The 14,982-nt window shown below is 38.4% G+C and overlaps 1 protein-coding gene across 1 annotated transcript; it reads right to left on the minus strand.

The window, feature by feature from the left end:
• Positions 1-3,879: 3,879 nt before the first annotated feature.
• LOC109986586 (C-C chemokine receptor type 1) lies at positions 3,880-8,576 on the minus strand. The gene is made up of 3 exons (XM_020637296.3): positions 8,427-8,576; positions 8,026-8,212; positions 3,880-6,064 (listed from the first exon to the last, which is right to left on the minus strand). Exons 2-3 carry the CDS (start codon positions 8,187-8,189, stop codon positions 5,197-5,199), a joined length of 1,032 nt encoding a protein of 343 aa, XP_020492952.2. The 5' UTR covers positions 8,190-8,212; positions 8,427-8,576; the 3' UTR covers positions 3,880-5,196.
• Positions 8,577-14,982: the final 6,406 nt, after the last annotated feature.

A 14,982-nucleotide genomic window follows, 5' to 3' on the forward strand; every position in this document is an offset into this window, starting at 1 on the left:
ATAAGCCCCCTCCTTGAGCGGTAAAGCTTGTGTTGTTGTTGTTTTTTTTATGTTCTTGAAGGCAAGAAATCGTCGTCATCAGGACAAATCTCCAAAGAGGGACAGCAAGACTGAGTGAACCTTAGGCTCTGAGTGAGCTGAACACCAGCCGTGTGCTGCTGGGCTTTGTATCTGCTCCTGATTGATGTCCTGGCAGGAGGAGCTGACTGTGGCCCAAATGAAGGGCCTGACTGGGGGTGCATTTGCTACTGCGGGGGTCGGGGGGGGGGGGGGGGGGCTGCTTGGCTGTCTGGGAGGTGTAGGAGCTGGCTCACTGAAGGCAGGGTTTTGGCAGGCTTCTGGTCAGCTGTAAGGCTTGAAGTTAGATAATGTTGCCCTGAACTTTATCAAAGGGTCAACATAGTTTGTAGTACCCTCCACCTTAAAGCTTTGCAGCCTTGCAGACACCGTGGCTCTGTAGCCTCTCTGTTTTTTTCTGTTTTTTTTCTGTTTTGGTGGTGTTGCATACTTGTTTTTCTCCCGAAAAAAAAAGTGGAAGTTACAATGTAAAGCATTTTGCCAAACACACTTTTTCTGCAGAACACTTATTGCATCTATGTTGTTTCCTTGTTGTTTCCATGTGTTTTGTTTGTCTTTTTTGCTACTTGATCAAATTAGCGGACCATCACACACTCTGAAACTTTTTATATGGTGAATTTTTTCATCTACCTGCCACCTTGGCCGGTGAGTCAAAAAGTTAATTTCAGACCCTGATTGTACTCCTACAACAGAGGACAGTGTTTATGAAGTAAAATATTTATATTAATGAAGCAGATATATCAGTATAATCTACTCCTACTTTACCCATTCTTTTTCTAGTCAGAAACCTGCCAGCTTTGGGCGCAGATGGCCCAGCGGTTAGGTCACACCTGTGTTTGAGTCCGACCTGTGGCTCCTTTTCTGCATGTATCTTTTTTTTTTTCTTTTGGTACAGACTCTTTTGTCAACCAAACAAATGATTTAATAATCCTTCTTTTAAGCCATATTATTTTTCCTCTGAAAAATGTTTAAAAAAAAAAAAGAATTTCACTATTCCTGTTTCTAAAATTGGATAATTCGGATGTGTTTCCCCTTTAAAAGCATCTGCTCCCGCTGCTAAGGCGGCGGTGTATGAATGGGATTGGTTCTGATGGATGATACTACATAGCGACCACTACCATCAGTGTGTGAATTAGTACCATCCAAATATCAAGTGAACATATATATATAAAAACTGCAGTCATAGCAAAGATAACTTAACTTATGTAAGAGATCTCACTGGCAAACTTCGGCAGAAACTTGGGTTTCTGTACAGAAACAGAGCTCCTGATTGTAGGAAACGGATCATTGAAGCTGTCTTTATGTCAGTGCTTGATTATGGCGATACCATCTATAGACATGCCTCTTCTTCCACTCTTAAAACCCTAGATTCAGTTTATCTAACATCTCTGCTGAACTGGACCATCGGGCCCTACCACACTCACTCTACTGACTGTCTATTGCTCCAAGTCCAGCGGGTTTACTCTGAACTTGGAAAATCCGCTTTAAGCTTTTTAGCTCCAAAAATGTGGAACAATTTACAACACTCTCTTACTCAAGATTGACACTTTCACTTGGGCAGATTAAGACAATGACCTCAAACCACTTTACCACAGTGTGTAATTGTTTGTATTGAGAATCATCCTGACCTGTCTTTGTTGTTTTATTTATGTCCTTTTTGTTTGTGTTTTTATCTGTATCTCAACATCATAGTAAATGAGGGAAACCTCAATTATTTTCGAGGTTTGAAATGAAATGAAATGTTACTGATGTCACCGCCATGTCTACCCTTGAAAAGGATCATGTCTTTTTTTTTTTTTTTCCTTGGAAGTGTCTTATATTGATCCAAATATTTTATATTGTTTTAAAAGCAACCTGCACTTACGTGCAGGTTGCTGGGTGATATACTCAAGGGGAGGGGGGACAGCAGGTGTTGTTAGATGTAACACATGTTTCATATCATATGTGTGTTTCTTAAACTGCTACTGGATGCTTGAAGTTTCCTCGGGATGTTTTAAGTATCTATATCTTGTCCGAAAGTTTTACCTTTTTAAAGTAATTAAATCTTGAAATTCTTCATACAGCTACACTATGAGCATTTGTTCAGCGCTCTAACTTTTGCCTCTGTGCAACCCATTTCATCCTCTTTCCATTCACCCATGCATAAAGGCCTCTTATAAACCTCGGGTGCGTGCACAAAGCGAAGCTATGCAAGCCTGTCTCGAGTCAGCCTTGATTAGATAAGGCTGGATTGCGTTAATGAAACGACTTCAGGTTTAATTGGGAGATGGTGTTATTTTCAGCCTGACTTTTTCAGGTGAGCCTGGCTTTCTTTAGTTAGGTTGACGGAATACCCATTGGTTGGTTTATTTCTAAATGTTTTCATTTATTTCTGCACTTGGGTCCAGTTCCTTTTTATTTTTCCGCAAAAGTGAGATTAATCTACAACATTTTTCATTTTTTTAACATTTTGTAAAATGCAGGCTTACACTGCAGCCATAGCATACTGACCCTAGTGGATGTGTGTGTACGTTTGAGAATGTGTGTGAATGTGCTTGTGTGTAAGTTTTATACCATTAATCATCAGTCACCACCCTGGCTGCTTGCAAGAAGCTGCTGTAACACCGAGCCGCTCGCTTGTTGTTAACATGCGGGTCACACGCAGTAGATGACCTATAGTTTGAGTTATTTAAAAACCTTTCTTTCACTGTGAATATATTGGATTATTCTGCCTCTAACAGGCTAACACTACAACATGGGTGTACCTTTCATCACTATAAAGTATTACTCACCTCTTGTGGGTTTATACTACATTTTTGTTGCAAAAGACTCTACTTCCTCTTCCCTCCTGTTTGCAAAACAGGTTAAATCTGATTACGTTCAGAGCAATACTATTAGACTTCCTAACTTCTCTCTGGCCTTGACTTTACTCATGACTTAGCACAAAAAATTGGAGGAAAAGACCTCTTATCTAAAAGCATTACTTCTTGCTGAAGCCCCTTTTCATTCTTGACAGCTTGATCTTTTTTTTTTCCCTTCCCGTCTCTCCCGCGGTAGAAGAATGGCAGAAATGTAAGCCTGGGTTACAATTTATCACCCAGCAGCGTACAAGGTGAAATTTAGCAGTGCCACAGAGGGAAAAGAAGGCGCTGAGGCAGGAGAGGAGTTTGTCAGGTGATTTGCCAGAGATTTAAACAGACGCAATGCCTGGACCAGTCTTAAAGGATATAAGAAATGATGAAAAATTGGTCCTTCAACCATGGGTGTTGGAATGATAAGCTGACTACTGATTGGTCCAATTATTTTGTCTGCTACTTGAATCTGAATTTAAATCCTACAGAGCAAATATAGATCAAATACTCACGGTTATACTGTATGGGTTAATCTCTCCAGTCGTATCTTCTCCACAACGTGATCATGAATAACATCAATTTGATCTTCTACGTAAGCCTCAGCCCGTTCTGTCTAAACAAGTTAAAGATCCTGTGAGTAATATTGAGCTGATAATAAAACAAACTGAAATAAATACTGAGGCCTCTATTGGACCTACATATCAAAACAAAACCATCACCAACCAGATTGATTATTTCTATATAGTGATTTGTTTTTATGCCTGTTAAAGCAGTAACAGGGTGGGTGTCAGATGTGGAAAGATGCAAAGATGCAGAGTAAACCATACATTTTAATGTTGATGCTAAAATAAGGACTATACTTTTGCAATTTCAAGTAAAAATCAGCAAATAACTAAGACTTATCATTTTGTCCACAGGGGGCGCGAAAGTCAACAACAGAAAACACAGAAACATGCAGCCTGCAACATGCACCGATTAAAAGGTTTGATTTATTCAAATATCTGGATATACACAGACAAATATACAAGACACTATCTCTTTAACTCTTTTAGGAATCATTTTACAAATATCAAATCATTACATACACATAAAGACATCTTTATAATGGGATAGCGGAGGAATACAACATGTACAAAACACATAGTCATTTGAATCATCTGGAAAATGACTGTACACACTTGAGTCATCCTTTTGTCAAAGCACATTATATTAATAGAATAGTCTATACATAGTGCAACCTCAAGTCCATTTTTTTTGACAGGTTCCCTTTATTTTATTTTAAGTATAGCTGTACATAAATTTTGTTACACCTCAAATCAGAATCAGCTTTATTGGCCATGCTTACAGACACTTTGAATTAGCTTTCTTTGTATAAAAATTATGACATTAAATATAAACATAGAATGGCAGAGACTAATATATACAAGGCTAAATGATACAATAGTGCAGTATCAAATCTGAATGAAAATTAAAAAAAAACACTTTGGTTATCTGCTGTTATAAATAAGGCTTAGGTGTGTCTTTTACCTACAAGAGTCGCCACTTAGTAAATGTAGTATTAAAAAAAAAGGTTAAGGATATGAGCATACTGTCACTGAGACTACTTCCATTTTTTTGTACAGCCAATGGTGGAAACAGTGTTGAGGAAAACAAAAGTTGGAACAGAGCAGTCGTTTACAGATTCCTACAATATTATATACAGTGTTCTTGATTTCATACAGAGGTCTTACGTTAATTTAAAGCTTAGTCCATGAATTTATGACCACCAAGGGGCAGACAGTCACTTCTACCTTTTTTCTAATTATTAACCGCATAGGCACGCCAAATAAGGAAATATTTGAAGCACTTAAAATTGTCCAACTCTATATAAGTGAAAAAACATTTGTACATGTGTATTTGTATAAAGAGTGGGAGTGGTGCATTTTTTTCTGTAGGGAATCATGATTTCCTGTTAACATCAATCCTTATTCAAACAAATGGGTGACTTAAGCTTGAATTTGAAATGTCCCGAAATTTTCAAAATAGACCTATGACAGCATTAATGTTAACGTTAGCAACAGAGGAAATTGAATAATGGATGTTGCTTTGTATCTATTAATCTTTGTACATTATCTTTTTTTTTAATGACAAATGGTGGAACAATCTGTTTGAGTTTAATTCATTTTTGGTTCTGTATTCTAACTTTATATCTTCTTTTTCTACACGAAGAAGAATCTTTAATCTTACCACACCTTCTTGTAACTCAATGATCACATAGCAGTCCTAAGAGACTGAGGCCTCACCCTTCCTAAAGCCCATTTCCTGTACTTTTTGTGGACATATTGGTCCCACTCTGGGGACTGACAGAAATATGTTTCTTCAAACGCGGGAAACGTCTCACCAGCATCACTCTGAAATAATTCTGGAACTTTTTCCCGACAAATGTGTAGAAAATTGGACTGATACAAAAGTAAAGGTAGGTCAGGTTACGAGTGACATGATGTAAATAATCAATTTTCTTTAGGACTTCACAATCTGCAGTTAACTGGAATTTATCTTTCAAAAACAGTGTAATATTGTATGGTGTCCAGCACACAAAGAACAACAGGACAATAAAGAATATTAACCGGACTGTCTTGAACTTAGTAACTATTTTGGATGATATGACAGTGATAGCAATGCGGACATAGCAGTAGGTAACAACAACCAGAGGAAAGATCAAGAAAAGTAATAGCTGAATGTAAAACCCGGATTCAAATAGCTGATTCACAGTATCATCATCTAAGCCTTCCCCTTCACCACTGCAGTATGTCCTGTTGGTGATAGGACTAAAAAATGTGGTGTAAAGAAGTATATCCTTGATGCAAACAAGGATGCTGACCAGCCACACCACAGCACATGAGATGACTGCATAGCACTGATTTCTTACTCGTGGTGCACTCAGGGAGTACACGACTGCAAGATGTCGGTCGAAGGTCAGAAGAGTAAGAAAGAGGACAGAACTGTAGAAGCCCAAGTAGTATATGCTGCCGACAAACTTGCACATGACCTCCCCAAAGATCCAGTATTCTAACTGCTGATAGACTGCCCAGAAGGGGAGGCTGGTCATGAAGATCAACGATGACAACACCAGGTTCAACAGCAGGATGTTGGTCACAGTGGTCAGCCTCTCAAACCTAGGAGTGGTAATTTAAACAACCACAGTTACAGGACAAACAAGCATTTTCTACGTACACCAATTGTGGTTTTAATATAATACAGGCATCTCTGATTTATTTCATTTTTTTGGCAGTGTTTCCAAATCATACTGACATTTTTAATGATTGACATAATCTAGAATAGCAGACGTTTTTGTTTCAGCCGATTCAACAGCACAATAGTCTCTCATCTGTCATGTGCGGATCCAGGGGGTAGCTTCCTTTTCCCCCGACTGGCTGTATGCCTTGTCAAAATGAACTATAAATCAACAATTAGGGCTGTGTTGGAGGCTGCTTCTGGCTTTTTTTGCATTTAGCCAATGGAGCACTTTCCCTTTTATTGGTTATTACAATCAATATTTTTTCAAAAACAAAAATTAAGCTAATGAATGTTACCACTCTGTAGGGTTACTGTTCAGGGTTAATGCAGGAATGTTGCATATTTGAGATACTTAAATGTCATTATTTAACAAGAATATTATTAGTGTTGATAGAAAGAGTAACATAATGCTTCTCCTGTGTGTACATAACCCCCGATTCCTATAATGCGCGCCCTGTCCCACTGGATCCGTTTGTGGAACGTGAGCGCAGCAGATCATAGCCATGAAAAGCTGTACACACATCACAGGAGAACTACAACATTGCGTGGGAAAAAAAGAGAAAAACATGCAAACAGCATGTTGCTTTGTTTTTGTTAGTTTGTTGCCTGTTTTGACATAATGTTGATTAAAGTGATGAAAAATACGATCGCAAATGCGTATATTGTGTTTTATTTTGAAATTGTCCGGACGCTCTGTGCGGTTCCTTGTCTGACTTCCTGGCTGGTTGTCATATTCTGTCTAGCATGACGCGTGCCTGCAGCGTACTCGTCAAAAATAGACTCGGAGCGTATTTGAAACGGAGCAGAGCTAGTGGCGCTGGTGGCACGCGTTGTGGAAATTGGGGGTAGAACGTCACGCTAGCAATTTCCCACCATGGTGATTCAAGCATTGTGCCAAAGGGAGATGGCTGCCATGCAAGAATACTGAATGCTGTGATTCACAGGTTTAGTAAATGAGAATCCAGAAGTTCAAGTGGTGTTTCAAAATAAATTAATGATAACAGGACCAGTACACAGCTGATTTGATTTATGCGTTTGAATTGTGAAACTTAAAAATAACACTAAAACAGAAATGTGTTTCTAATGAATTATTTGAAATTACATTTCCAATAAATACTTTGTATTTTTATAAGAGTGTGACAGTGCCACAAAATGTTTAAGTGTCTGTAAAAAAATTATGAATTAGGTTGTTTCAAAGAAACAAAAACAAAGGCCTAAAGTTATTGAAACATTTGTATTATTTAAGTATTAGGTAAACAAATATTCCATTGATGCACAAAATGTATGTGTGGGGATCAATGAGTCAGTGTGAAATGTAAAATGACCGATGTCATAAAGGCACGATGTGGCGCAGAGGGGAAGGGAGGAGAATCAGTGAGCCGAGGGGAAAATGTCAGAAAGGTGTAGTGCGAGGAAAAACGTTTCTGCAGCTTCGATAAAAAACATAGTCTGTGTGGTGTAAATGTGTTTTATAAAAGGAAAACAGCGCTGCACATCTGTGTATGTTTGGCCAAAAGAAAGACTAAAAAAATTATCTTCAGGCTGGAACAATGGAGGTCCTACTGACCGGAATATTCATTCTGCCTGGATTTTGGTGAGATCGTTTCTTTTTTTCTGCTTCTTTGTTTTGTTCTGGTATACCAGTGACCTTTTTGTTGGATTACTTGGGTTATTGAATGAAAAAGAGGCAGATTATTTTTGTTGGACTTTAAAAAGAGATAAAAAGACACATTCACGCTGATTTAAACAATATAGGTTAATTTTCCGGAGTAATCCCTGGTGTGTTTTAATACTGATTTTAAAAGGTCAAGAGGTTTCCAGTTTTTGCTGGTTTACTCACCGATAGATGATCACCAGGACCAACACATTGCCAGAGACACTGAAGAAGAAGATGAAGTAATAGAGGATGGCTAGATAACCTCCAAAAGTGTTATTATCGTTAAAATAACAGGGTTCAGGGGCTGTCACATAATCTTCATCGTTGGATATTGTGGTTGTAGCCATCTCAGCTCAAAGGTAGAAGAAGTCTGTCAGGTACAGAAGAAAAACACAGAAACACAACTTTTATGACTAAACATAGCCAGTTTAAATGTGTATTTGTAGGATGATTACATTTTAAGAAGCTCTTTAAAGTTAAAGAGCACTAAATTGTACACTCAAATGTAGATTTTTGACCGAGCAGAGAAAACTAAAGGCAGATGTTTCAGGGATGGAGAATCATACTAAGCTGAGCTGACTTACCACCTGGCCAGTAGAGAAGCTGTCGTGTTGAGTCTGAAGGCCACAGTTGTTTGAGTCACGGTGAGTTCAAGTCACTCCAAGATAAGTCAGCCAGCAGTGGGGAGGAAGTGTGTGTGTGTGTGTCAGTGGGAGGGGATCGGCTATGATTCTGCAAGCACACTGTGGCAACACATCCTCTGAATCATGGACGGTTCAGCTGAGGTTCTATAGATGTTTTCACACAGACAGGGCAACTTTATCAGTGTATATGCTATATGCAAGGCTGCCCATAACCCCCTTTCTGGGGCCCAGTAGTATGGGGATGGCCCACAGAGGTTCGCAAAAAAAAAAAAAAAAAAACGTGGTCCATCCTTATATTAAGCAATAATGACTACACTTTATTTTATCCCTAAATACCATTACATCGTAAAGCAACAAAGACACAGTTAATTTATTGTTGCTTCAGTGAATTGTATTGTTTCAACATGTAAACCCTCTCTTCTTAAAATGATACAAACCTTTTTTGTTGTTGTAATGTTACCTACATCAGAGTGACCAGAGGGAGCTAATGTTAGCCAGGAGGCTAGCGCTAATACTACTGATTGAAATATATCCTGGGAGGGCCCATTCACTTAGCCTTTCAGGGGCCCAGCCCTTTCAGTGGATGGGCCTGTTTATTTGACCTTAATAATATATTTTTTTGTTGTTCCGAACACTGATAGCAATACATATTTCAGAGGAAATAGCTCTAACATGCCATACTTTAGTGTAGTATTATTGAGTGTGCCACTGAATGCAACAATCCAACAGCATTATGTATCAGTCCCTGTTTAAATGGAATTAATCTTCTTCTCCAACAGTAGCCTATACAGCAATAATCGGCTGGGTTTTCTATTTTAAATTTAGACAATTTTAAACAGTTACACAAAATAAAAGAGTTTAATGTTAAAAATGTGGGTTTCTGTTCACAGAACCAGGTCACCGAAAGAGATGTTAACTTAGCTTGTTCCGTTTTAACGTCAGACAGGGCATCTACTGGTCACTCACGGAACAATCTTCTCGCTGAAACATGCGAGAGAAAAACTCACTGGAATCATCAGGCGAAAAATCACCAGCACCACCCCAATTCCAACTGTCAGAGCTTTGTATGCGTGGAGCAGAAAGGAATGCGATCTGCATCACTGAGGACCCCTTCACATCCCCTTCACCACAAGTTTCAGCTGCCCCATCCATTTTTTTAAATACCCTCGTTTAAAAAGAAAACTTTAAAAAACTGTTCCCATCGCAATATGCATTTTAAACAAGGCGAGATAAACACATAAAAGCCTTTGAGCCTCTAACCAAAGGTACATTTTTGGCACTATGTGATCGCTGATTTCCCCTTGCAAACAGTTTACAGACGTCTATAGTGCTTTTGTATTGAAGGTGTAAAAAGGAAGTGTGGGGCTTTGTATTGACGAGCTATTGACTCAAATCACAACACTCAGAGGCTCGTCAATAAATGACTCGGCATGAGTTTAATAAAAAAAAAAATTCTGGGGTTGACAAAAGTCAAAGCACAATGTTTGAATCACCGATGTGGATATTAGAGTACAGTTCACTGAAGTAAAATTCCCTGTTTGAGTAAGCATACATGACTTACAAAGCTGATCCTGATTCTGATTAATACACCACTACAGTATGTCCACTTTGTAAAACAGGCGCTGCTGAGTGAGAAACGCTCCTCTCTCGTTCCTCATCCATCTACACATGCGACAGAGAAGAAAATAGAAACAGGGATGTCACTCACGGGAAGTTAGGACACTCCAATAGGAAACAATAGAATCAAACTGATTTTGTTGCTGATGCTTGCTATCAAGATCCATCTTTGAGAAATTGTTATGAAACAGACTCAAGCTGAACCAAATTGTAATAGTGACACCTCTTTATAACCAACAGAAGAAAACAAAACCATCAGGAAGAAGATGAATCATTTCTCTTTAGTAGTTTAAATGTCTGAAACCGCTACCTCAATTTAAAGCATGTGCCAAAAACCAGTTACAGCCGTTTTTATATGTATATTTTTTTTAATTCACAGCAAATATCCATGGTGAGTGATGCCTTTGAATATTAAAGGAAGTAAGGATAAGTCTTTTTTTTTTGTCCGAAAACTACTAACATATGTAAGGAGGCAAGAACAGAAAAGAAATAAGAGGAAATCGAGCGATATTGAGCTTGAATCTAGCCTGCGACATGTTTAGTCAGACAGACTTTTTAGCTCATCAGCCTTCATAAAATAGATGTCACTCAGAGAAGCTGAGGCACCACATACAGTGGATGTTTGCTGCTGTGTGGGGAAAATGTCTTGAGTATTCTGGGCTTGGAAAACATGTAGTCACTGATGGGGATATCTGCGTCTTAGATAGCTCCTGACTTCATCATGGAGCTGCTGCCTCCTGTTGTACCACAAATGTTAGCGGCACTAACACTAGCAGACTTACTTAACTTCACAGTTTGGGCTAGAAATGTTTTGCTATCATAACCCTTGACTGCTACAGTTACTAGTTACATTACACCTACCAAGGGCCTTAAGTATTCACATCACTGTGGTAAGATGACCAAACCAAAGACTGCTACTCAAGCATAGAACAGAGGAAAGAAATGGAAGATAATTAAACACAACATCTGCTGTCGTCACAGTTCTGTTCTCTTAAGAATAAAGATTACTCATTGAAACAGAAACGTGCAATCGCAACTGTATTGTTACAACAGTGTGTTGCCACATAACATTGCTTCTGATTGTAAAAAAAAAGGGAAGTCTTAGCCAGTGTGTTCCCAAGAACTCACATCCAACTCGGCTTCTTCATTTTATGTAAAAGTTTTAGTTTGAGGTTTCATCAAACCCAGTAAGGGGTTATATGCCGTCTCTCTCCAACTGTCTCAAATGGAGAAAATAAAATAACAAAATAAAATAATATACATGAAAACCGAAATGAACATGTTTTTGTTAATTCAATTCCACTTACAATTTCAGTTTACCAGTTTCAGTTTTTTTTTTAAATATTTCCTATTTAATAAGAAGTTGCGAAAAAAAATGGACCACATTCGTTCTTTTCGGGCGCTCTTGGCACCTGTTTCATAATACCTGGTATAGATATGCATCATTTTTCAAGCTGCTACTGGCTTGACCAGAGATTTGCGAGAGACGGATCACTTGACTGCAGTTCTGTTTTGGGTTAAAAAAACAACCCAAAAAACAAAAAAACAAACGGTGCTATTTTTATTGTTTTTCTGATTTTGTATTGAAATGGAAAAAATTGAATAACGAACCATGCTTTCTGTTAATCGTTTTATTTCTGTTCCACTTGGTTCTTAATTTACTCCTACGTCATATATACCCTCTTTATATTTCATCTGTTACAGTTTTTGTTTTTTTTGGTGTGGTTTTCATTATTCAGACAGTTTTCCAACTAAAGGGGAAAACATTTATTTCTCACCAATGTCGTTACTGGTGTTGCATCCCATATGCTCACACTCTGGGTGTGACACTTTACTCCATACACGTCTCACTGTAGCTGTTCTCGGTATTTGGTTTGGTTACCATGGTTACTGTGGTCAGTCAGTCAGTCAGTTTGTCTTCCTGTGGTAAGGTTCTCTTGTGATTTCATAGCACATCTACATCTATCTTCTCAGTCGAAGAAATCTCATTTATGATCATTGTAAATGGCTTGTTTTATTGGCCCTAACATGAAGGGTGTCAATCAATCAATCAATTCTTATTTGTATAGCGTCAACTCATAAGAAGTGTTATCTTGAGACACTTTACAAGAAGCAGGTAAAAGACCTTACTTATTGCTATATTACAAAGACCCGGCCTATCCATCATGAGCACTTTAGCAAAGAAGCAAAAGTAAAAAAAAAAACATCTTCTCTCTTACTTTGGAATTCCATCATTACTGTTGGGAAAGTAGTAACTGAGAATTGAAGAGAACACTGCAGTTGTGCAGTAGTATCAGGTATAAGACAGGTAATGTCCTCCTAAATCAATAGTTTTATTAAGCAGTGTCCCTTAATAAAATGTTGATAAAAGTAAGAAACAGTTGTTGACTGTCAGTGTTATATTACTAAATTAGCTGAATGATAGACAGTATGGCTGAGGCATGCTAATGCTTGAATGCATAAATCCTAGAGGCAAAAACAGAGTTTACAAAGGCATCCTTATTTTCTGAATCAATGTTTGATCTTTATTTTTTTTTTACAATTTTAAAGTTAAAGTGATATCAAATTAAAGTGTACCAAGTCAACTCTATATCTTAGTGATGGATTTGACATGTTTTCTCTATTTTTGCGTGGATAGTAGCCCCTTTTAGCAACAATATGTACCTTCACCACCTTACAGTAGAAGTTACAAAGGTCAATTTTCCATGTCTGCCTGATCTCCTATTTACTGCAGTACGTTACCTTGGCAACAGGCCGAGATATGAAATAGATCCAGACATTTTTCTGTCTTTTGTGGAACCAAAATTCATTTAATTTGGTCTGAGTCAAAGTGAAAATCTGTCCTGTGGTCAAATGAGTCAAAGTTTGACTTCCTGTTTGGAAATAATGGAAGCCCTGTGAAGTGGGACCATCTGGCTTGTTACCAGCGCTCACTTCAAACCCAGCATATATGTGATCGTATGGGGAAGCTCAATTAAAGCTGAATCATGTGTACGTGGTTTGTAGCTACCAAATAAACAATCCTTTTTCAGGGAAGATCTTGCTCATTCCAGCAAGACCATGCCAAATCATGATGAACTGGCCTTCTGCAGTCCTGACTTGTCACCCATTGGAAATGTTTGGAGCATTACCATAGCATAAAATACAGCAAAAGAGACCCTGAACTATTGAACAGCTGAAATACATCAAGCATGAATGGTAAAACATTTCATTTTCAACATTTCAGGAACTCATCTCCCCAGTTCCCAAACTCGTATAAAATGTTGTTAATAGAAAAGGTGATGCAACAGGGTGGTAAACAAGACCATGTTGCAACGTTTTGGAAAGGTGTTGCTGGTTTTAACATTCAAAACGGGCATAACATTTTCCAATGACATCATATTAATCTGTTTCAACATTTGATATGTTGTCCTTGTGCTACTTTCAGTTAAGTGTGGGGTTTAAATGGTTTAAAAATCACTGCTTCTGTTTCTTTCTTTTTTTTACATTTAACATGATGTCCTAACTTTTTTGGAATTGGGGTTTGTAGTGCGGTCAAAGTACAGATACAGACATACAGAGGCAGAATTGTTTTCCTGATGACTGGAAAGTGTGCGTGTGACATATCTGCGCCACAGTTACCTCTTGCTGAGTGCGGACCCAGTGGGGCAGGGCGCGCAGTGATGCTGTTTTTTGTTTAAAGAGGACATATTATACCCCTTTTCTACCTTTTCAAACAGTCCCCTGTGGTCTATATGAAACATCTGTGCAGTGCTTTGACTCAAGCACCAGAGGAGGTTTGTGACCATGTATAAACCAGCTCTCTCAGAACACTTAGTTTTGGTGTGTGTGTCTCTTTAAATGCAATGAGCCCCCCCCCCCCCCCCCCCCATAAAAATGGCAGACCTGTGCAAAAGTTTTGCTCTAGGCTGGGGGTGGAGTCCATGGGTAGAGATATCAGGGGAGGGGAGGGTTTTTTTTTTTTTTTAACCAGAATCCAGCTTGTGACATCACAAGGAGAGCACATTTGAAACAGAACATTTTTCTCTGTGTTGTAAGACTTATGGAGACCACAAACAAAGGACTGGATGGGTTTGTTTCACATTTTGTGGGTCTGCAGACACTCAGGTTACCCAAATATATGTTCAAAAAGACTGTAAAAGTGGATTTTTCACAATATGTCCCCTTTAATAAAGAGAGAATAAATTGCTCCCCATATCATGCTATGGTGATGTTTCTCATACTATGGTGTCGGGCCTTTTCATCGCATACGAGGGATCATGGATCAGTTGGGATAAGTCAAAATACCTAAAGGTCATGTTGCCTTATGTTGAAGAGGAAATGCCGTTGGAATGGATGTTTCAACAAGACAATGATCCCAAACACACCAGTAAGCGCGCAGCATCTTGGTTCCAGACCAACAAGATTAAAGTTATGGAGTGGCCAGCCCAATCCCCGGACCTTAATCCAATAGAAAAATGGGGAGGTGACACCAAAAATGCTGTTTCTGAGGCAAATCCAATAAATGCAGAGGAATAGTGGAATGTAGTCCAATCGTCCTGGGCTGGAATACCACAGTGGAATACCACAGTTGGTTGGAATACCACCTGTGGAAGTTCACAGGTGCCAGAAGTTGGTCGACTCCATGTAACACTAATGTGCAGCAGTTCTCAGAAACAGAGGTTATACAACTAAATATTAGTTTAGTGATTCACAGGAAAGCTAAATCTTCAAGCATTGTTCAGTTTACACAGTAAATGTTGGAGTTTGTGAAGAAAAATGCAGACACTGTTATTTTTTTTTTAAAAGCCTTATATTCCTATTACTTCACTTTCTGTGAATTATCACAAATGTGACTATTTGTTTCTTCATGTTTTGATTTGGAATAGAATGTGCAGTT

Source organism: Labrus bergylta, chromosome 20 (assembly GCF_963930695.1).
Source record: "Labrus bergylta chromosome 20, fLabBer1.1, whole genome shotgun sequence".
NCBI lineage: Eukaryota > Metazoa > Chordata > Actinopteri > Labriformes > Labridae > Labrus > Labrus bergylta.